Source organism: Mauremys reevesii, linkage group 20 (assembly GCF_016161935.1).
Source record: "Mauremys reevesii isolate NIE-2019 linkage group 20, ASM1616193v1, whole genome shotgun sequence".
In the NCBI taxonomy this organism is placed as follows: Eukaryota; Metazoa; Chordata; order Testudines; family Geoemydidae; genus Mauremys; species Mauremys reevesii.
In genome coordinates this window covers 4,442,064-4,463,744 of record NC_052642.1, presented here as the reverse complement: position 1 = coordinate 4,463,744, position 21,681 = coordinate 4,442,064, and the positions used below count along the sequence as shown (strand labels likewise).

Genomic DNA, 21,681 nt, shown 5'->3' with positions numbered 1-21,681 from the left:
CCTCCCCTTCTGCACCTGCAAGGAGCCAGGCACAACATCTGGGCCTGATCCAGCAGCCATTAGGCAAGACATCAGCGGGGCTGCAGGATCAGGCCCATCCTTAAGGAGATTGCAGGATCAAACCGGTGCTTAATGAGATTCCATATATCTAGATACAGACACGCACAAGTCCTCACCTTCTTCCACCAAGCAATAGCCTATATCCCCCCCCCTCAACACACACACACACGCGGCTCCCCAGCACTCAACACCTCAAACCGTTTCCACCAGGGCTGCCGCTTCTCCTCCCCACGGCGTCCCACCAGCACCACGCCTCCTTTGCAGCGGCTGCCCAGCAGGCCGCGCAGTCCCCTGGGCATCCCGATGGCATCCCCGCTGCAGAACCCCGCCTCTCACAACACGTCCGCTCTCTGAAGACTCCCTGGGACCCAGCCGGTCCCAGACGCGGCTGCGGCTAGCTCAGCACGTGTTCTACCAGGGAGTTAAGTTACCGAGATAACGGGCCACAGCGACGCTGCAGGAGCCGGAAACAACATCTCTGAGGAAGGGGCATTCGAGAGCCAGGCCAAGCCGCCAGCTCCGCACCCAACCTCCGTCTGATCGAGCCCCACTCCAACAGCAGACGGGTGGGCAGGAGAACTCCCTCCCCAGCAGTCCCTGCCTTGATAATGTTTGCAGAGCTGTCCCAGGGAGAGCAAAAGCGCCCCACTCCACAGAGACAGACGCCACGATCAGACAGCGCCATCCCCCCGGCCCCGCGACGGCACGGCAAGCGCGTTCGCCGAGTGCGCTCTAAACCAGAGCGTGAGCTCGGGCCTGGGGACAGAAGAGGGGGAGTCAGGAGGCTGGGGTTCTATTCCTCGGTTTCCCCATCTGTGGAACCTGCCTTGTAGCAGAGGCAGCAGACCCTATGGGTAACACTGATCAGCTGGTCACAGCCAGACAGAACCACCAGGCCTGCCTGCGTCCAGCAGGGAATCCCTGGCTTAGTTCATCACAGGCCCAGGACTCCCCCTGGCCCACTTCTAAAACGGGGGTCACACCGAGCCTCCTGTGAGGCTCAATGAAAGGGACCCAAAAGTCCCCAGCTGAATCCTCTGCTGGTGTAACCTCTCGTCACTCCACTGACTTCAGCGGAGATCCCGACCCCACCACCTGAGGATCTGGCCCCTTATGTCGCCTGTGAACAATCTTCTACGCCCCTGTTACTACTGACCCCTTTTCAGTATTAAAATCCCCCATTCTCATCTCTGGCGCCACGTTTCCTTCTGCGTCTCTCTCCCCTCGGGCCATGAAAACCACTTTCACGGCTGTGTTAGTCGCTCTCAGGTTGCGGGTCCGGGCTGCAGAGGCTGGTTGGTTTATGCAGAAACCAGCTGCTTGTGCTGGCGTTTGGGGCTGTTTTCATACAGTGCTGCGGCTCTCGGGATTGACACAAGCGTGGTTCCTGCCCCACCCCTTCAGCTGGGCACCGCCTGGAAGTTATTGTTTGTATTGGTTCTATTTCGGTGGGGCTTAGGGGCCGCAAACGAGACCAGGGCCCCTGGTGCTGGGAGCTGTCCCAACACATGACGAGAGATTGGCCATGCCCCAGAGAGCCTACAGTCTGCACAGACAAAAAGTGGGTGGGGAAACAGAGGCACGGAGAAATGCAGTGACTTGTCCAAAGCTAAAGAGCAGGTCAGGAATAGAACCCAGGTGTCCTGACACCCAGGCCTGTGCCCTCAGCCTAACCTATGCTGCCATCCTGAGATCAGCACATCTTCCAAACGGTGCCCTGGGCTCGGAACCAAACACAGGGCACGCTCCTTTCAGCTTCTTTCTGATGAATAAAGGGTACGTGTGGTTAAAGCCCCGTGGGGTTTGATTTGCTTTTACATTAGAAATGCAGCTCTTTTTTTCACGGCTGGCTCTAGGGGTGACTACGGAACTAGTGGTTGACGAGGTCGGGTTATTATTATTTAACGTTTCTCTCGCGATAGTGCTGAAAGACCACAATCAGCCGGGCCCTGCTTTTGCTGGGGGGTGCACAGACATATCTCAAGCGTCGCTCCCGTGCAGAACAACCTGTTCTGTGCAGGCTGTTTTACCACGTTCACCACCACAGTATCACAGCACCTTCCAGTGGTGCATTACGCTACACAACTAACGCCCATCACGTACTTGTTCCCTTGTCTCCCAAGGGTGAGAAGTGTGCGCGATCGAGTGGGTTTTTTAATAACAGACACACACACGCACAAGTTGCTATGTGTGTGTGTATCAGAGAAGGCGCTGTAAAGAAACACCTGGCATTTGGAGCAGGCAGTGGGGCGGTTTGGGATGGTCCTTAGTTCCTGACAGAGTTCATTCCAATCTGGGACCGGCCCCTCAGAAAGCTCCGTCTCCTGCACAGATGTGGGCTCTCTTGTAAAAACAACGAGGAGTCCTTGTGGCACCTTAGAGACTAACACATTTATTTGGGCATAAGCTTTCGTGGGCTAGAACCCACTTCATCAGATGCATGGAGTGGAAAATACAGTAGGAGGTATAAATACACAGCACACGAAAAGATGGGAGTTGCCTTACCAAGTGGGAGGTCAGTCTAATGAAGTCATCTGATGAAGTGGGTTTTAGCCCACGAAAGCTTATGCCCAAATACCTTTGTTAGTCTCTAGGGTACCACAAGGATGCCTCGTTGTTTTTGCCGATACAGACTAACACGGTGACGCCACGGAAACCTCTCTTTTGTATTGTGCCAGAGAAGCAAAACTATCATCCACAGTCTGTGCCCCAGAGAGCTTACAGTCCAAACAGGGTGACAGAGAAGTGTACTAAGACGTGCACAGTATGCTCCAGGTGATCACAGATTTGCACAGCTTTCTCATCAAGTGCCAAGGAAATGAAACCTGAGTGATCAAGGGAGGAAGGAAGGGGGTTTGGGTCAGGCTGTCTGAAACAGGTGCATGGGGGGTGGGCACCCATTTCACTCAAATGCCGAATACACAGTAGGGAGAAAAGCTCTCTTTGCTAAATATTCAGTGTTCCTACTCCTTTGGTTCGAGGGATTAGAAAACTCCTTCTGGAGCCCACCAACAGAAACAGGGAAGCTAAGACTGGGTATGTCCAAAGTGAAAAACAAGAAAGAAACAATTTTAAAAAAAAGCCTTTCCATGCTTTGTTTATCCACCATAAAGAAGAGGGGGGGAAAAAGAGCTCAAATCCAATCGTTTAGCATGTCACCTTTAATGAGCGGAGGTGAACTTTGTTGAGCTCCTAGGAACAGAGCGATGCACTGTATGATTATAGATGTGTCACTGTGTGTGTGTGTGTGCGTGTGAGGGAGTGCACATTTGCTTACTCACCTCTATCCACGCACATTTCAGACGAGAGGGGAGGGGAAGGCAAGGCCGCCTCGGAAAGGTGAGTGGCCCCTGATATGGATTTTATTTGTGGGAACGGTTTGGGTGGCCGGCGCTCTCTTCCTTTCAGGCGGCATTTGCTAAATTAATGAGATGTCTCAGAGATGAATCACCGGGCAGCCTGGTGGCAGTACCTGCGTTGCCGGCCGGCTTTGAACATTATTAGCACTCCTTTCACAGGAGTTTTACCTTCTAATACATCAGGGCTCAACAGAGAGAGAAGAACATTACTGTTCGGAGAACTCGGCCGTGGACAGATCAGCTTTGCATGCTTGTCAGGGAGGGGAACGCGCGCACACACTCAGGAGAACATCGTTCCTGCTGAGGAAATCAAGGAGCCTAACGCATCTTTAAATTCATAGGGAACAAACCCACTGCTCTGATGTGCACTTTATCTTTAAAAGGGCCTACTTGTTGCTAGGATGCAAAAATGAACTCAGTGGAGAGCAACAACTCAGCCTAGAGTTTTAACCTGCATTAGGATTCAAGGCTCTAGGGATAAAATCATCGCCTGGCGTATTTCGAACGCACGGCTTCGCATTCCTGTGATCTTCTCCTTCCCTTAAATGCTTCCCCGCACGGCCTTCTCACAGCTGGCTTGGCAGAGCAGAGAGAGGCAGGGTTTTCCTGCGTCCGGGAGAACAGCCCAGGCAAATTAAAACGAGCACGGGGGTGGGGAGGAAGAGACGAAAGGCGCTTCCCTATTGGTACCCGAAGCGAGATCTCTGCAGCAGAGCAATTGCTCCAGCCCAGCCCTGTCCCCCAACCTGGCTGAGAATTACTCTGCAGTGCACGGCCCCAGGACGGGCGGCAGCCCTGGGCCAGTGCCAGGCAGGAATTTCTGCCGCTCTCACACAAAGGCCTCAGGAGGCCTCTCCCTGGCACTGCCAAGCTGCCGGCTGCGCCGGGGGGTTAACAGAGGCAGCGGGGGCGGGCTCTGAGCCTTATGGACAGGAAGTTCTTTGGCTAGCCGAGCGGCCCCTGAGGGAGAGTCCGGGGTGCCCCTGCTGTACCAGGACCAGCCGCAGGGAAAACACTCCCACAGGCAGCGCAGCCCCTCTGGAGTGGGCTACATCTGCACAGCAGAGATCCGCCCTCCGCTGCCCCCACGGCCGGGGCTGGCACGCGCACCCTGGCCCCAGGAACCACAGGGGGGTCCTGTCCTACTCACAAGGCCACGTCTCAAGGAGGTTCCTGCAACTCCCCTGCCCGGCACCCGTATGCACAAGGGCAGGGGCAGCACCAGCGCCCCGAGGCCTGAACCAGGCAAAGTCTCCATTGCAGCGGGCGTGGCACAGGCCGAAAGCCCAGGATGGCGCCGCCCCCCCGGTACCTGCCTTCGGCTGGGCTCTCTGGGTTCCGAGCGGCGTGGGCGCGGGGCAGTGCTCACTGCAGCGCTGCACGTGGATGCAGGAAAACCAACGTGGCGGCAGTGCCGCCCCCGGGGCCAATCCCTGGCTCCCCTCAAGTCAACAGGATTTTTCCCATTGGCTTAATAGAGGGGGGATTTCCTAGGGTGCAGCAGCACCCACAGGTGAGGCTGGATGTTCTGCCTAAGGAACGGGGAGCAGTGGCAGAGCCGTGGCCCTGGCAGGCACAGTGAAAGCCGGGGGGGTGGGGGGGGACTCTGTTTCTCACATGCTCCCTGCCTCGCTGGCCACGCCATCCCCCTCCCTCGCCGCTGACAACCCCTAAGGCTCTGGCCTTCGTCCCCTCCTCTCCATTTTCTCCCTCTCTGCCACCTCGCCAGCTTCCGAGGGGCGAGATCCCAGGGAGCGGAAACCACCAGACCTAAGTGGAGCTGCACCGGTTTCCACCTGCTGGGACCTGGTCCCCGCTTCCACATACGCCCCCCTGGGAGCAGCAGGCCCCACCGCGTGAGCTGACAGAGCAGGCCCTGCAGCTGGAGGCTGCACCGGACCTGTGTCCTCCAGGGAGCTGGCACAGGGATGCGTGGCCACGGGGCGGGATTGCCGGGGGATTGCCCCAAGCGTGGCTCCTGCGATGGAGACCGTGCGTTCCTGGCTGCAGGAGGCCACGAGACAGCGTGACAGAGAGCGGTGTGGGGAGACCCCAGGAGCCAGGACATGGGTGGGCACCAATTCCACACACTTTAATGGAGCTGGAGCTCAGCAGCGAGCGAGCGAGCAACACGCCCAGCGCAGGCTGGTTATTTTCTCTCCCTCCCTGGGCGGCCACTGCAGAAGAGGGGCAATCTGCGGGGATCTGTGCAGTGTTTATTCCTTTGTGCCGCGTCACCCCAGGGCAGAACCGGCAGCCGGCTGAGTGGAACAGCAACTCCCCGGTGTTTCCCTTTCGTAATCAGCCCCGTGCACAAAGGCGGGGGGAAGGGAAGCAAGGACAGAGACACGGTGCTGCCGGGGGTTCTGGTGGGATTTCCTCCCCGTCCCACCCCCTGGATCTGTGCGATCCCTCGACCAGCCACCCCAATCCCAAGGGCTGAGAACCGCTGTTTGCAGACATGGGGCCGGCCATCACAGTTGCTGTCTGAGAGCCAGTGGTAAGAGAAAATGCGCTCTTCCCTCTGTCTAGCCATCCTCTATCCACCCACCCATCGTATTCCCCCCATCCAGCTATCCAGCCATCCGTCCGTCTCTTATCGACCCATCTATTGCACGCTCCCCAATCTAGCTCCCAAGCCATCCATCGTACGATCCTGCCCGTCTGCCCAGCCCATCGCAGCGGGATACAGGCTCTGCCTCCCTGGCCTTGCTGGTGCTCTGTTGTGAGCAGAGCCGCCCCGTCGTCTGCCCCCGCTCGGCTGGGGCAGGAAGCGAGAGGCGGGGCTTAGAGCCATTTCGGGGCTGCGCTCCCCCATGGGCAGGAGTGATTCACGGGTGGAATCGGCTGCTACAAGTGCAAAGGGACACGGAGAAGGGACAAAACGCGGCGCTGCAGCGGGCCCCTGGCGGGTCGCAGGTAGTGAGCGCCTATGCCCTGCCAGAGAGCAGAGAACAGCAAAGGGGACATGGAAAGAGGATGCCTGTCCCGTTAATGACAAAACCCAGCCTGCCTCTGTCCGACCACTAGCGTCTCAGTGGCTGGCGAAGGACGGGAGCGCTGTCTGCTCACATGCGCTGGCTGTGAGACCACGCCAAAGTCATCCTGGGCTTTGGAGCTCTAATTAGCGCACGGCCGGCGCCTCCTGTACACGGCTGCTCAGCTCCATCGCCATGTTTGGGACGTGCACGGCCTCATCGCCCGAGAGCCAGCGCACCCTGAAATCCTGCGGAGGAGCCGCTGCTGTGGGCAGCACGGTGTTTATTGGCGATAGAAAAGGCGGCCCCGGAGCCGGCTTTACCGGCTGGCAGGGGATTTCATGCAGGCCACAAGGCTCAGTAATGACAGCCGGCTAAAGCCTGCACAAAGCTCCAGGAGAACCCCCGTTCACAGGAAGAGGTTTGCTGCTCCGCCGGCTTTACGGTGTCTGTCTAGACTGGCTTCGTTTCCAGACAGTTGCATCCGCAGCTGGCACAAACCAGCCGAGCCCCATTGGCCCAGTCCCGTTTCTCGTGGCTGAAGATGGAGAAAGGCGCAGGTTTGGGGCTATCTGCAGCTCCCCACGCACGGCTCCCCCCCCCACACACACACACAGCCAAGGCTGGGTCGGATCCCTAGACCACCGCGAGTGCACTTAGAGGAGAATCAGCGCCTCCCGGGGGGCCCTGAATCCACACTCCTAGCTCCACGCCTGGAACTAGCCGGCCTACGGCGAGCGCACGCCCCCAGGCCTCGGCAGGGTTCAAACAGGCTGGGACAGAGGAGGGAGCGAGGAGGGCCCCAGCTTTTCTCGGCGGTGCTCTGAGTGAGAAACCCACCTTGGCCTGTTCGGGAACTTGAGCCTAGTTCTTGCGTTGTCACGACTGCCGCTCGCTGCCCGGACCAGGCTGCTGCAGGCCAGGATGGGACAGGAACATATCACAGTCTGACTCGCCCCCACACCTGTTCAGTAGCCACTCCGGCTAGTGCGACCCGCTCGTCCGCTGGACGTGTACAAGCACCTTCACAGTGAACGTGGGAAAGAAGCAGGAGGCCCCGGCACCCCAAAAACAACTGCAATCCCCATGTCCTGGCCGAACGACAGGCTGGAAGACGCGATGCGGCTCCCCCGCACCCCACACTGCTCTCTCCTGCTCAACGGCATGTTTCACTGTGGGGCTGGCTGCGCCGCCTGGACAAAAAATAAACCGTGCGCTGTGCCGTCCTAACGAGCCGTGGCTGCCCAGGAAGGTGTGGGCTGGAAAGCAGAGCGCTCTGCTGCTGCAGGGGAACCCGCCTCACTCCTCCATCCTGGAGAGCTCGTCCCCAGCCCGGCACTGCCAGCCTCATTGCTAATGGGTCCTGCAGGCTGGCGGGGGGGCATGTTCCATATGAACGGCCAGGCTGGGTCAGACCAAAGGTCCGTCTAGCCCAGTGTCCTTTCTTCTGACAGTGGCCAATGCCAGGTGCCCCAGAGGGAGTGAAGAGAATAGGGTGATCCATCCGTCGTACAGGCCCAGCTTCTGGCAGTCAGGGAGGTCTCTGGACACCCGGAGCAGGAGGTTGCATCTCTGACCATTTGGCTAATAGCCATCGATGGACCTGTCCTCCAGGAACTTATCTAGTTCTTTTTTTAACCCCGTTATAGTCTTGGCCGTCACAACATCCCCTGGCAAGGAGTTCCACAGGTTGACTGTGCGCTGTGTGAAGAAATACTTCCTTGTGTTTGTTTTAAACCTGCTGCCTATTAATTTCATTGGGTGACCCCTAGTTCCTGTTATGTGAAGGGGTAAATAACACTTCCTTACTCACTTTCTCTGCACTATTCGTGATTTTATACACCTCTGCCATACCCCCTCCGTCGTCTCTTTTCCAAGCTGAACAGTCTCAGGCTTTTTAATCTCTCCTCATAGAGAAGCTGTTCCAGACCCTTCTTCATTTCTGTTGCCCTTCTCTCTACCTTTTCCAGTTTATAATTATATCTTTTTGAGATGGGGCAACCAGAACTACACCCGGTATTGAAGGTGTGAGTGTACCATGGATTTATAGCGCGGCATTAGGATATTTTCTGTCCCATTCCTAATATCAGCAAGTAACATTGTTCACTTTTTGACTAACGCGGCACATTGAGCGGAAGTTTTCAGAGAACTACCCCCGACGACTCCCAGATCTCTCTCTTGAGTGGTAACAGCTAATTTAGACCCCAGCACTTGACATGTATAGCTGGGATTGTGTTTTTCAATGTGCATTACTTTGCACTTATCAACACTGAATTTCATTTGCCATTTTGTCGCCCAGTTGGATGAGATCCCTTTGTAACTCTTCAGTCAGCTTTGGACTTAACTATCTTGAGTAATTTTCTGGGCTGTCAAATGACTAAAAAAATAATCACAATTAAATTTTAAAAATAGTCATGATTAATTGCACGGCTAAACAATAACAAAATACCCATTTAAACTCAGCATGGAAGCATGTCCTCTGGAATGGTGGTCGAAGCATGAAGGGGCATGCGACTCTTTAGCATATCTAGCATGTAAATACCTTGCAATGCCGGCTACAACAGTGCCTGTTCTCACTTTCAGGTGACTTTATAAATAAGAAGTGGGCAGCATTATCTCCTGTAAATGTAAACAAACTTGTTTGTCTGAGCGATTGGCTGAACAAGAAGTAGGACTGAGTGGACTTGCAAGCTCTAAAGTTTTACATTGTTTTGTTTTTGAATGCAGTTCTGTAAAAAAAATTCTACATTTCTAAGTTGCACTTTCACAATAAAGAGATTGCACTGCAGTACTTGTATGAGGTAAATTGAAAAATACTATTTATTTTGTTTATCTTTTTCACAGTGCAAATATTTGTAATAAGAAATAAATATGAAGTGAGCAGTGTACACTTTGTATTCTGTGTTGTAATTGAAATCAATATTTGGAAATGTAGAAAATCATCCAAAAATATTTATCATACATTTAAATTGGTTTCTATTATTAACAGTGCAATTAAAACTGTGATTAAATTGTGACTTTTTTTAATTTAGTTAATTTGTTCTGTGTTAATCGCTTGAGTTAACTGCGATTAATTGATAGTCCTTGTAATTTTGTATTGTCTGCAAATTTTGCCACCTCACTGTTTACCCCTTTTTCCAGATCATTTATGAATGTGTTGAACAGGACTGGGCCAAAAACAGATCCCTGGGGAACACCACTATTCACCTCTCTCCATTCTGAAACCTGACCATTTATTCCTACCCTTTGCTTCCTGTCTTTTAACCAGTTCCCGATCCATGAGAGACCTTCCCTCTTATCCCATGTTATGTTGAGAGAGACTCAGTTCTCTCCTCCCATTCGCCAGCATCTGGATCTCCCTCTCTCCCCATTCGCTACTGTATGGATCCCCTCCTGACCCATTCACCACATGTGGATCCCTTTCCCCTCCCCTCCACAGGGTAAGTGCTGGCACGGAGCCAGCCCAGTGATGTCCAAGTGAAGCCAGCTGGCACAGTCCCACTCCCAAATATCCAAGTAAAGGGAGGAGTATGGGCCAGTACACCAAGATGGGCTGAGACTGAACGTCTATTCCCTGCTCTGCTCCTGACCTGCTGGATGACTGTGAGCAAGTCACTGAACCCCTCTGCGCCTCAGTTTCCCCATCCGTAACATGAGAATAAGAACACCCACTTGATTCGGGAAAGCACTGAAAGTCCATGCCCAGGAATTAACGAATCCTAGGCCTTCGCACCTGCGTTACCTCTGTCATTCAAGGTCTCCGAGCGCTTTGCACGCATACATTGACACGTCTCAACTCTCACTGGCTGCAGGGCTTATCCCAAGTGTGCCACAGGTGGGGTAACAGACACAGGAGAGGGGAAGCCCAAAGTCCTCCCAGCCCTTAGCAGAGCAGCTTCGTTACCGTTATTAATTAGTAGCCCGGGGAGCAGCGGCGCTCTGGGTTTGTTTTTTCAATTTGAACATTAAGAAGGTAATACAGCCGCGCTTGGGAGGGGATCATTAATCTCCTATTAAAACCCTCCGTTTGTTTGAATTTCGGGATTGGAAAGCACGTCCCTTTCACAGCCCGTTTCCCCTGCTAATGAAACCATTCCGCCGGCAGGGCTCTCTGCACTGAGTCGCTCTGACGAGGGGCACCGGCAAAGGGGAACAGCCCTGGGCGGCATGGGTGCTGTGCAGCCACCAGGCCCCCCGCTAGGCAATGGGGGGGTCCATCCCTCACCCTGTGATCTGGCGCAAAGTGGGAGCAGCCTCACAAGGGCCAATGGAGCAACGGTGGCGCTCTGAGGAGAACCAGGCTCAGTAGGGAGGGGTAGAGGGGCTGTAAGGCCTCTGGGGCAGGGACTCCTTGTTCTGGGTTCTTGCAGAATGGGGCGCTGGCCCCCGACTGCAGCTGTTAGGTGCTACCATAATACACCAAATAAAGAAAGTACAGCGCCTAGCACAATGTCATGCTGGTCCATGATTAGTGATGTTACGGGCTACCGTAATACACCTAATAAACAATGTACCACACCCAGTACAGCGAGGTGCTGGTCCATGACTGCGGCTGTCAGGGGTGCTACCATAATGCACCTAATAGACAATATACGGCATCCATTACAGCGGGGTGCTGGTCCATGACTGCGGCTATTAGGGGTGTTACCGTAAAGCACCTAATAAATAGCTAGATGGTGTTTGCTGTTAATGGGTTACATTGTGACACCCCCCCCCCACCACGGGTGCCAGGGAGTCAGGGAGAGCCCCCAATGCCAACGCCACCCTGAGACGTGTCACCAGCTGCATCAAGCCAGCCCAGAGGGAGTGGAGATGTGATCCTGCTCCTTCCTACTGCCGCATCCTTACAAAGCCTGGCTCCCCCCAGGCATCCTCCAGCTTTAAAGGTCCCCTGCAGTGGACAGAGATGGCGCGTCCCTACTCCCACCCCCACCGGCCCACGAGGACAGAGTCACAGAGCCAGCATCCCACACTCAGCGGGGTCACCCGCCAACCGTGCTGGGGGCGCTACCCGCCCCTGAGCCAAACCCACCCGGCCTAAGGTACCTGGCTTGTCACAAGGGAAGGACTGGTGAGAAACTGGCTTGCACGTTTTCTGAACTGTCATCACTAGCCCCGCCCCGTTCCCCAGCCCCGCCTGGAGGGGGCGCCTTGGGGCTAATCACCGGGAGCGAAATAACCAGACCCTCCGTGGCCAGAGGGTTGGATTAGGCAGGGTCAGCCGCCTGTCACCCTCGCCATTTAACATGGGGTGGGCAGGGAGCTTTGTTCACCCCAGTCCCCATCTGATCTGCGTGGAACGCCAAGGGCTCTCTGCACAAGTTAGGGGTCCCACTCCAATGTCCTGGCCAAATTCCAACCCGCCCTTCCTTAAATGCCCCCTAGCAGCTCCAATGGGCTTCTCCTACACTGCCTGCCCTAAACTCCCCCATAAGCGTTGCTGTGCGCTGTGACACAGCTGCCAGGCTCCACTCCAGAGGCAGCTGCATTTCAGTGATGGACGAAGCAATTCCTATAGGTGGGGTGCACAAAGATGGGGCAGAGTGCACAGCGTGCAAGCGGCTGGATGCTCGACCCTCCAGGGTGATGCGCTGTTCTGCACTGCCTAGGTGAGGCGCTCAGATACAGTTTCGATGGGCAGGGGATATGAGCCAGACAAGAATCTATCACTAGGAATTCTGGCTGAGTCAGCTCCAATCCCTCCTGTGGACTCTGGCTACAGCACACCCCCTACCAGCGCAGCCGAGCCAAGAACACGCTCCATGCTGTGTGTACTGCCGTACGATCCCACCCGCTCCCATCTCAGCGGCCCCAGGGAGAGAGGAGCTGCCACTGGGGAGCTAACCCCGTGCTGAGCACCACTCGCTGGCAGCCTGTCAATGCTTAATGACCACGCGTGTCCTACCCAGCGACCCCGCTCTCCGTGGTGAACATCACTGATCTCGCACACGCTTCCCTCTTCCCCTCCCCAGCATCACTCCCCTGGTTTTGGTGGGGTCCCTCCTGATTTACGCCAAAGGGGAGCAGGGAACTGGTCCCCTCCACTGGCCTCGCGTGTTCCCGCTCCACCGAGAGCTCTCTGCCCTGCAGAACACAGCGATCTTCCTGCGGCCGAGGGCGTGGCGGTGACGTCCTGCCAGCTGGCCTGGCTTCCGCCGTGGCAATCCCTGCGGAGACAGACACACCATTGCGCACCTGCCACTGGTCAATTTCAGAGATCCCTCTGATCTCCCAAGCTCCGGGAGATCAGAGGGATTTTTGAGGCTGTGGGGTCGGGAGTGGTACAGGGACACACCCACCTGGCTGTTCCCTCCTCCGGCCTCCCAGGACCTTCTGTAGCTGGGACGGTACCGGCCGCCTCTGAGCTGTGGTGCAGGAGGCTGACCTGTCGTACCCCTCTTGCACTCCTCCAGCCACAGCGCGCACACGCCTGGACACACACAAGGTCCGTGCACACACCCAGAGGAGTGTGCACACCCAAGAACACGCCAATCGCCTCACTGGCTTATGTGAGCAAATGATCGATCCGGCATTTACCACCAGCGAACGGGCCCCTGCCACGTGTTGGCCATCAGGGTAGGTGACTACTGTCTCTAGGCTCCCCATGCGCCCCAGACACCGCCTGTATCCCCTCCTCCTCTCCTCCCCCATTCTGTCTTGTTCTCCATGTCTTCCACTCCCCTCGCTGTCACCCCCTCCCACTGCACTCGCTCAGGTATGGGGCTGTCCCCCCACTCCTGGCCAGCCCAGCACCCCCCACCTCCTTCCAATCCATCCTCACTAGGATCCTTCCCATGCTCCTTCTGCCACATCCCTGCACACCCTCCCTTATCTAGACAGGCCTCCTGTGACTGCTCTGAAAAGCCCCACGTGGTCCAGCCCTGTCCACTGAACCTAGCCCCCACCCCACATCTGGTTAACCTGCCCGTCCCCTGGCACTGGCCGGCACTGGGTCTCAGGGGCTTGCTCACCAGCGGAGACCTGAGAACTGCTCCTGTCTCCCCTCCCCGCAGTTCCTTCCAGCACGGAGCAGGGAATGGGGGGCAAGGGCTGTTTGGCCCCATGTGGAGGGATCAGCCCTCCGGGGTCAATGGGACTGGCACATGGCCGTGGGTTTCCAAGGGCATTCGTCACTCAGACGTGCAGTCAATGGCTCTGATCCAGCACCCACTGGAGCCACCAGAAAGTCAATCAAACTGGGCCAGTGTAAGCTGCCCTGGCACAGCCTTTGTCCCTGCCTAGTGACTGGTCCACGTGAGAGGATAAAAGCCTACTACTGCTACCGGGTAACAAGAGTACTCCTTTAGTACACCTCCATTGAAGGTGCAGGGTTCCCACCCTGCTTTCTGAAACACGACTGCAAATGCCTGTTAGCTGGTGTCAAGTGATGGATGCTTTGTTTGCTTAATGATAGATGCACATGTCCCCTGATCGCTTCGTGCGTAACAAGCTGTACACGAAAATGCCTTTACTGGAAAGAAGCAGCATCCGCTGCGCTGCTGGGTTAGGCACGGCAGCAGCAGCCACCTAACCTTGATCCATCTGGCTTTCTGGGGTTGGAATCTTTCAGCAGAGCAGAGGCTGTATGTGCGCAGAGGAGGCGATTTCTGCCTTGTGCTGTAACTAATGCTAAACTGTCAGCTCCTAAAGATTATCTGCCTGGGATGGTATCAATATAGAAATTAAAAAAAAAAAATAAAAAAATCAAGCTGATTTCGGCAGCCTGCCACCAAGTTTATAGCATATCTCCATCTACTGGTCTTAAAAATTCACGCTGCTGCTCCGTGCAGACAGCAGCACCGTCAGCTCTTAGCATCTGGGAGAGGAAAAGGTGCATTTTCCCAGCCAATGACTCCCACAAACAACCTCCATGCAATTCTCTGGGCTCTTAATCAGCTCCCCTGCTCCGAAATGCTCTCGGGAGGCAGGAAACTGAAGTCGGGAGGAGGGACGTGTAATGTCTTAAAGGCGAGCTGCAGGGGGGTTGAAATATGGGGGCTGTTTCCATTCGAGGAGAGCAGTGGCCACGGACGGCCCCTGTTTTACAAGGCTCCTGCTTGACAAAACCAGCAGGTCAGGTTATTTCACGCAGGCCAGGCCAGCACCCTGCTAGATCAAAGCCAGGACCAGAGCTACGCCGGAGCCCCGGGTCCGAACCGAAGCCCAATGGCACCGCTGGGCTTCTGATGAGGCCCTGGGCTTGCAAATAGGGAATCAAACCCAACCCCTCCCCACTCACCCAGCCCCGTAGCAGCTTGCTGGGACGGTGCTGGCCACGGTGGCCCCGGGCATGGGAGTCTGTGGATATCGAATGACAAGCAGAGCTGGATTACAAGGCCCGCAGAACTGGCAGCCAAGGGGGATGCCCCAGTTTGTGGCATGGGACGGTCTGCCAGGCCTGCTGCTGCCTGCGTGCCCACAGGGCTGGTCAACATCCAACCCACTCTGGCACCGGGCCCACCCCCACCCCACGCAGTGCGACTGAGTCGGGAGGGGGAGAGCAGAGAGATCAGCCCCCCCCACACACACACGCACGCCTGAGCATGGGGCGGAGGGGGGGTGAGCAGGGGCAGAGCAAGGGCACTCGGCCTGGGGGAGCTGCTGCTCTTCCAACAGCCCGGGTGGGGGTCACAGCCAGGTGTCGAGGGGTCACAGCCACCCTCCCCGTCCCCCATTCCTGGAGGAGGAGAGTCCCCTCCTCCCACCCACGGCCCCAGTGAAGGAGGAGGAGGAGGAGGAGACTGCTGGGGATGAACGGTGCCCCCCCGGCAGACCCCATCCCCTCTGGCACTAAGCAGCCCTCATGTATCTGGCTCCATCGATTGACGCCGGGGCTCTGATCAATACGGAGTCTATGAAACACCAACAAAACCTCCACCAGAGGGCCCCAGACACAATGGAGCTGCAGTGCAAAGCCAGGCAGGAGTGTGTATTACGCTGGAATCACTTTGCTCTAATTAGTTACCTTTCATATGACTGCTGCAGCCTTAAATGTTTTATCATTGCTCTGCTCTCCTGAGGGCGGGCGAGAGGTACTAACAGAAGCTGAACTCCTGGGCTGCGTTTAGCTACGGGTCAGGCGCTAGGAATACTTCGTCTGCATCCTGCGCCTTCCATCGCAGGCATGCTCCAGAGGTGGGTCGATATTACAAAGGGGGAAACTGAGGCACACAACCGCCAAGTGCCTGGTCACACAGCGAGTCACTGGCAGATGGGAAGAGAGTCCACACTCCCAGTCCAACGCTCCCTTCCGTGTCAGTGCAAAGTTTTAGTCAATGGAGAGGCCAGGGATTGCCCCATAGCGGCTAAGCTCCCCACACTTCACCAATGATCTCATCACACGTTCAAGGGGTTCCGCCCCCTTTGCGACAACTCATCTCTGTGCCCCTTCGAGCTCCATGTTCTCCTAGAGGCAGACCCCAATCCTGTCAAACCAACGACACCTTCCAGGATCCCTACAGCTCCCCATTGAACAAGGCTTTCCTGGGCGTTTCCGTTTCCTTTCCGGTGCAAATGATTCAGGCAGCTTTACCCCTCTGACCCCCGCACCTCCGGGGTTCGCAGCCACATGGCCTCACTCCAAACCCTTGTTCTGGATGGAGACACAAAGGGCTGATCTCACCCGGGGTCTCCAGGGCTGCTGGCTCTGTGGAAAGACATTTGCGAAAGCCGGTCTCAAACCAGCCCATTTGCTTATCAAAGCCAAATTGTTCAAAGGCTGCAGAATAGGAAAGGGGGAGGGAGGGAAGGGTGTCGAGTTGTTACTAAGGCATTAAATTAAAAACGGAACAGAGGAGAAGGGCCCTGATTAGCCGCAAACTGACCTTGGCAGCAAATGCAAGTAATTGGCGAGAAAGGGCTTATAAATTACCAGCTTTCGGCACCTGCATTCCCCAGCGCGCCGGAAGCCAAAAGCCAGTGCAGGTGCTGAGACCTTCATTGTCCATCAGAGGACAGAGCGCGACTGGGCAGTGACTCACAAGGCAACTCAGCACTCTAGACAGCAGGTGGGCCCCGATCCTGCGCATGGCCCAGCTCCCACGGGTGCAGGATCCCACCCTGGCAGCGTCCGACGTACTGCAAGTCACTGAAGGCCCAATTCAAAGTCTGGTGAGGTGGATGGGGGTCTCTGAATACCCTGGGGGCCCAGAGCAGGCTCTACCAGCTTAGTGCACCTGTGTGTCAGCGTGCCTGGTTTCCGCTGCAAAGTCGCAGGGAGTTCGCTGCACCGCCTTGGAAGGAGGCCGGGTTGCACGCAGGGGAAGGAGGCGCAATGCTGTCTGGTAATGAAAGTCGGGGGCAGAAGGCTAAGGGGTCACGCGCAGCTTGGAAAATCCTCCCAGTCTGCACACCTGGAATGAGCCATTTTAACAGGCTCTTAAAGCATCGCTGGCTTTACCATCACAGCCCGGTGAGTAGGTTTAACAGGCAGCCTTCAGGACAGCGTGGCAAGGCTGAACCCTGGGGGATAGGATCCTAACTACAGCTAGCCCCCCCTCTCCCCCCCCCGCATCTAAACCAACTGCTCTAGGGATGCAGTGTGAAGATTTCCATGTCGTAGCAATGCTGGCAACTGGATTTCCCGGCATCAGAGCAACACACCCTCATCTGCTGCCGGGCATGCAGGGCCTGTGCACACCAGGCAGTCCAGAAGGATGTGCAGACTCCCACCCAACAGCAGCATCAAGGGCCATTCCAGGACGTGCTTAGCGAGGGTTACAAAAAACTTCACCCTCCCATCCAGATCAACCACGGCCCCTGATCACTGCCGGCTGGAGACACCGTGCTCACATGTGCCTTCCTCTATTCCCTCCCTCGAGCAGGGATGCCCAGCTCTGCATCCCATCCCACGTCTTCAGCCCCTACGGGTGGGACCTGCCCCGCACTTTGCTTTGGTGCGACGAGCACTTTCCATCATAGCACGTCAGGGTTTAATTGTATCGCCTGGTTCTAATGTTCCCAACTTCCTGCTTTTACTGTGTGACATTTTAGGGGGCAAGGACGTTACCACAGTGTCAGGTGCTGAGGGATACACAGATAGAGCAGATAAAGCTTATTATTTATTATTATGCTGCTCAGATACGAAGAGACACTAAATATACACAGACTCGCCACTGAAATTCCCGACCTCAGTTACGAAGAACCCCTGTGGATCTTAAAACACTGAGGTTGTTTTTCACCTTTGATGCTGTTTGTTTACCTTGCACTTCACAGGCTCTGGCCTGAGGAACAGCAGGAAACGCGGGTTTCACTCATTGTTTCTAATCAGTTTGACTTTCTGGTCCTCCAGCGCTTGCACCAGGGACTTGGGGAAAACCAGGGGGGAGGGGGCATTTCTGTTGGTATTAACTTTTGTCAAACAATAAACGCCTAAAGCTCGGAAGCGATGCTGTGACCTGACCTTTATTTGCTTGTGGAAGGAGTGCAGGTGGCGCTCAGTGAGATCCATGGCAATCTGTGCTCTACAAGGGTCTGACACCGAAGACAAATGGTGACTTTCCAACTGATTTCTGTGGGCTCATGCCTATGAGATACTGCACATCCTCAGCTCCTGGTACCTGTGCTCACATAACATGCCACAGTGCAACCTTGAACGGGATGGGGAAGGAGTCCTTTTCCCCACAGGGCCCCCTCCCTTCGCCTGCCTATCAAGTAGATGCATATCTAATGAATGCGTGCATTTCGCAGCCTGCTTCTCAGAGCTACAGACTGGAGGCCAAATTCTCTGCTGGCGTAAACTGGCACGACTCCACTGACTTCAATGGAACTGCACCGTTCTACACCAACAGAGGATTTAGCTTGGGTTTTTCAAGATCTCTCTATATGCAATAACCAAAAAAAAAAAACCCACAGCTTATTCTTCAAGATGCATCTTACTAAAGCAGCAGCATGGGAAATCAGACCACAATCCCAGCTTTAAATTTCAAGGTAGATTAATTACCCAACAACACTTTCCCCGTCTTCACAATCACTGCCACAGCCATTAATTAGCATCGCCAACATGTGCTGGGTCCACGTTCCTTATTACCTGCCCACAGCTCAAGTTTTTGCCCAGGTTTTCGGGTCACCGGTTCTAACTCACCATCTGCTCGCAATCAAGGGAAAGAGACAGCGTGCCGACTGGAAACGTGGGTAACGACAGGGACTATGTCGCTTCCGTTTGGAGTCTTTTAATCCTACATCATAATTTATTATTCATCGCTTTTCTAATGAGTTTCCCTGTATTGCTACCGTCCAACCACCGACAAACGTGACACCTGATTGTCCTCACCACCTTTTGGAAAAATGATTATCCAGCCACCCAAACCTGATAAAGCAGCAGGGGGAAAAAACCAGACCGTATCTTCCCCAACGCACAAGCCTGCCAGCTGTCAATCACGTGGATTGCAAACACCGTTACCTGTTGTTCCTAAAGAACAAGACTCACCCAAGCAAAACACAGCCAGGGAAATAAAACTTACAAACAACTTGTCTGGAAGACAACGGGGGAAAGCGTTCGAGGCACTTAAGGGATGCTAAATAAAAGTTACTGCTGCTTAAGCACCCAGGATAAACCCTTGTTCTGCACATGAAGGATTTGTACAGCTCTGTAGGGAAAGGCTGGGGAAATCACTCATCACTGCCTGCTAAAGCATCTAGTCTCTTTGTTTATTTCTACTAATTGACTTGGTTCAAAGAAGTTGCTGAAAAATCTGCTTAGCTATAATCAGCATCCCTGCCTCCTAGTGGAACAGAGGAGGGGAGCCGGGGGGTAGTGTTTCCACTAAAGCATCACACGCTGGGTTTTTTTAAGTCCCTTTTCCATTAGTCGACAACTCTGAGGGCCTCATGGCTCCCGGTAAGTGCACCACAAAGGCACCTCTGAACCCCATTTCGCCTGCAGCGGGCACCTCAGCGAGCCAGGGCTCCAGTGACACAGTTCATAAACAGCGGGACAAGGCTCTCACGGCACAATTTCATTTCATTCCAAGAGTCGGGGGGTGGCGGGGAGGGAGGTGATTATGGCCACAGAGCGACCAGATGAGCGTGGCAGTGAACACCCAGGGCACCCTGGAAGCGTGGGCACGGAGCGCGCGTCCTCCAGACGGTGCTGTGCCCGAGGGCCCCCTCATTAGCCAGGCTAATAATAACAGCACTAATAAATAAATCCAGCCCTTCCACCTCTCCACCCACCCAAAACCGCAGCAAGGAGAACACCACAAGCTGCCCTTGCAAGGGGAGCCGCCTGCACCCACTGCATCCTCACCAAACCGAACCGGGGGGGACGGGAGGGGGGTTCTGCAGCTCGCAATAGTGCAGCCAGCCACTCCCCTGTTGTCTGTTACCTTGCTCAGCAAAAGGGCACCACACCAGCAGGTACCGTAATCCCTAATGGCAGCAAATGATTTCACAGCATGGCATGCACACAGCTTCAATAAATTATAGGGTTAAGGGAGCGATTTGAATGCAACTCAGGGAAAGTGAACAACTAAGAGGTTTTTTCATCAGACTGCAGAAAGGGGGAGGAGGGGGAGAGGGGACAGACATCTAGAGGCACTGAGGTATAAAGAAAAAAAGCCAACCATCAGTCACACACACCCAAACCCGGAGCAACATCGCTTAGCTACCAGCCCAAGCCAGTGCATGGGCAGCCCCGGCTGCAAAAATTGTGCATTTGATTGCATTGGTCTGTTGGATAAAGCTGTGAGATAATAGCAGATAAAGACTTTGATCTTTATCCTAAATCCATCGCTGTATTAAGAAAGCAGGAGACATGGGCAGTTTATATATATTTTAAGACCCCCCCCCCCGTTTGCAGTCCTGGGAGCCCCACATTAGAAGCGCAATCTGTCATTTTATTAAGTCCGGGCTCAACTCTAATCCTTGCCCTTTCCCTGGGGGGCAGGAGGAGATGGGACGAGGTGGAGCGAGGGGCAGCGATGGGGGCAACAGGCTGGGGGCAGGGGCGGGGGCAGAGCGGAATGAAAGCAGCCCCTTCCCCTAGCCAGGGGGCGCAGGGGACGGCGGAGGATGTGAAGGGGCAGTGGGGTTCGGGGAGCTGGAGGGTAGGGAGGTCAGGGGGTACAGGAAAGGGGGTTCAGGGAGGCACAGAGGGGAGCAGCAGAGGAGTGGAGGAGCAGTGGGGCTCGGAGGGGGGATGTCACGGGGGTACAGGAAAGGGGGTTCAGGGAGGCACAGAGGGGTGCAGCGGAGGAGTGGAGGAGCAGTGGTGCTCGGGGGGCTGGAGGGAAGGGAGGTCGGGGGTACAGGAAAGGGGGTTCAGGCAGGCACAGAGGGGAGCAGCGGAGGAGTGGAGGGGCAGTGGTGCTCGGGGGGCTGGAGGAGAGGGAGGTCAGGGAGTACAGGAAAGGGGGTTCAGGGAGGCACAGAGGAGTGGAGCGGCAGCGGGGCTCGGAGGGGGGATGTCACGGGGGTACAGGAAAGGGGGTTCAGGGAGGCACAGAGGGGAGCAGCGGAGGGGAGCGGGTGCAGCGAGCCCTTTCCCTGGCACTGGGCGAATCGGGAGGGTGCCGGGCGCACGGAGAGCCCCCCACCCCGCCGTCCCCGCGCGGGCGAGCTCTTACCGTGGGCCAGCAGCGCGCCGAGGCAGCAGAGCAGGGCGGCGGGTCGCGGGGCCATGGCGGTCGGTGCGGTGCGGGATCCACCCCCGCGGTGGGGGACAAACAAATCCAGCCACGTGCGGTCCTGCCGGGGCGCCCAGCTCAGGGCGGGCGGGGGAAGGGGGCACCACTGGCGGCTGCCCTGGGCTCCTCCCGCCGCCCCCGCGCCTCCTCCTCCCACCCCCGCAGGGCGCCCTGAGCCCCGGCACCCAAGGGGGCAAAGCCCCAACGCAGGAGGGGAGGGACCCACTCAGCAAAGGGGGCACCTCCGCCCCACAGGCAGGAGGGTCCGAGAGGAGCGGGCACGTGTATCCCCCCCTCCCCGATCTGCTAAGGGGGGTGTTAGGTGCCCCCCCGGCCGGAACAGCGAAATCTCCAGGGGTTTATTCCAGTGCCAGGGCGCGAACTCTGCCCGTGCGCCCCGCCGGGCTCCGAGCTCGCCGAGCCGAGCCCGCGGCCAGCAGCAGCAGCAGCAGCAGGAGCAGGAGCAAGACGCCGCCGCCGCTCATGGATCCATCCGGCCTGGCGAAGTTCCGGGGCGAAGTTTGGGGACGCGGCCGGCAGCCTCCGGCGGAGCGAGCCGGCCAAGCTCCGCTCTCCGCACGGTCCTCGGTCCTGCTGCGCCTCCCCCGGCCGCGGTGCGAGGAGGCTGCGCAGGGGCGGGGGGCGCTGGGCCCCCGCGGC

The 21,681-nt window shown here is 56.2% G+C and overlaps 1 protein-coding gene across 1 annotated transcript in view; it reads right to left on the bottom strand.

Moving 5' to 3' along the window:
- Positions 1–21,471, bottom strand: part of TMEM132E (transmembrane protein 132E) — a 232,763-nt gene extending 211,292 nt beyond the window's left edge. Inside the window, exon 1 of the mRNA XM_039507304.1 lies at positions 20,962–21,471. Coding sequence (XP_039363238.1) covers positions 20,962–21,016 — 55 coding nt within the window. The 5' untranslated portion in view covers positions 21,017–21,471. The remainder of the gene's footprint in view (positions 1–20,961) is intronic.
- Positions 21,472–21,681: the final 210 nt, after the last annotated feature.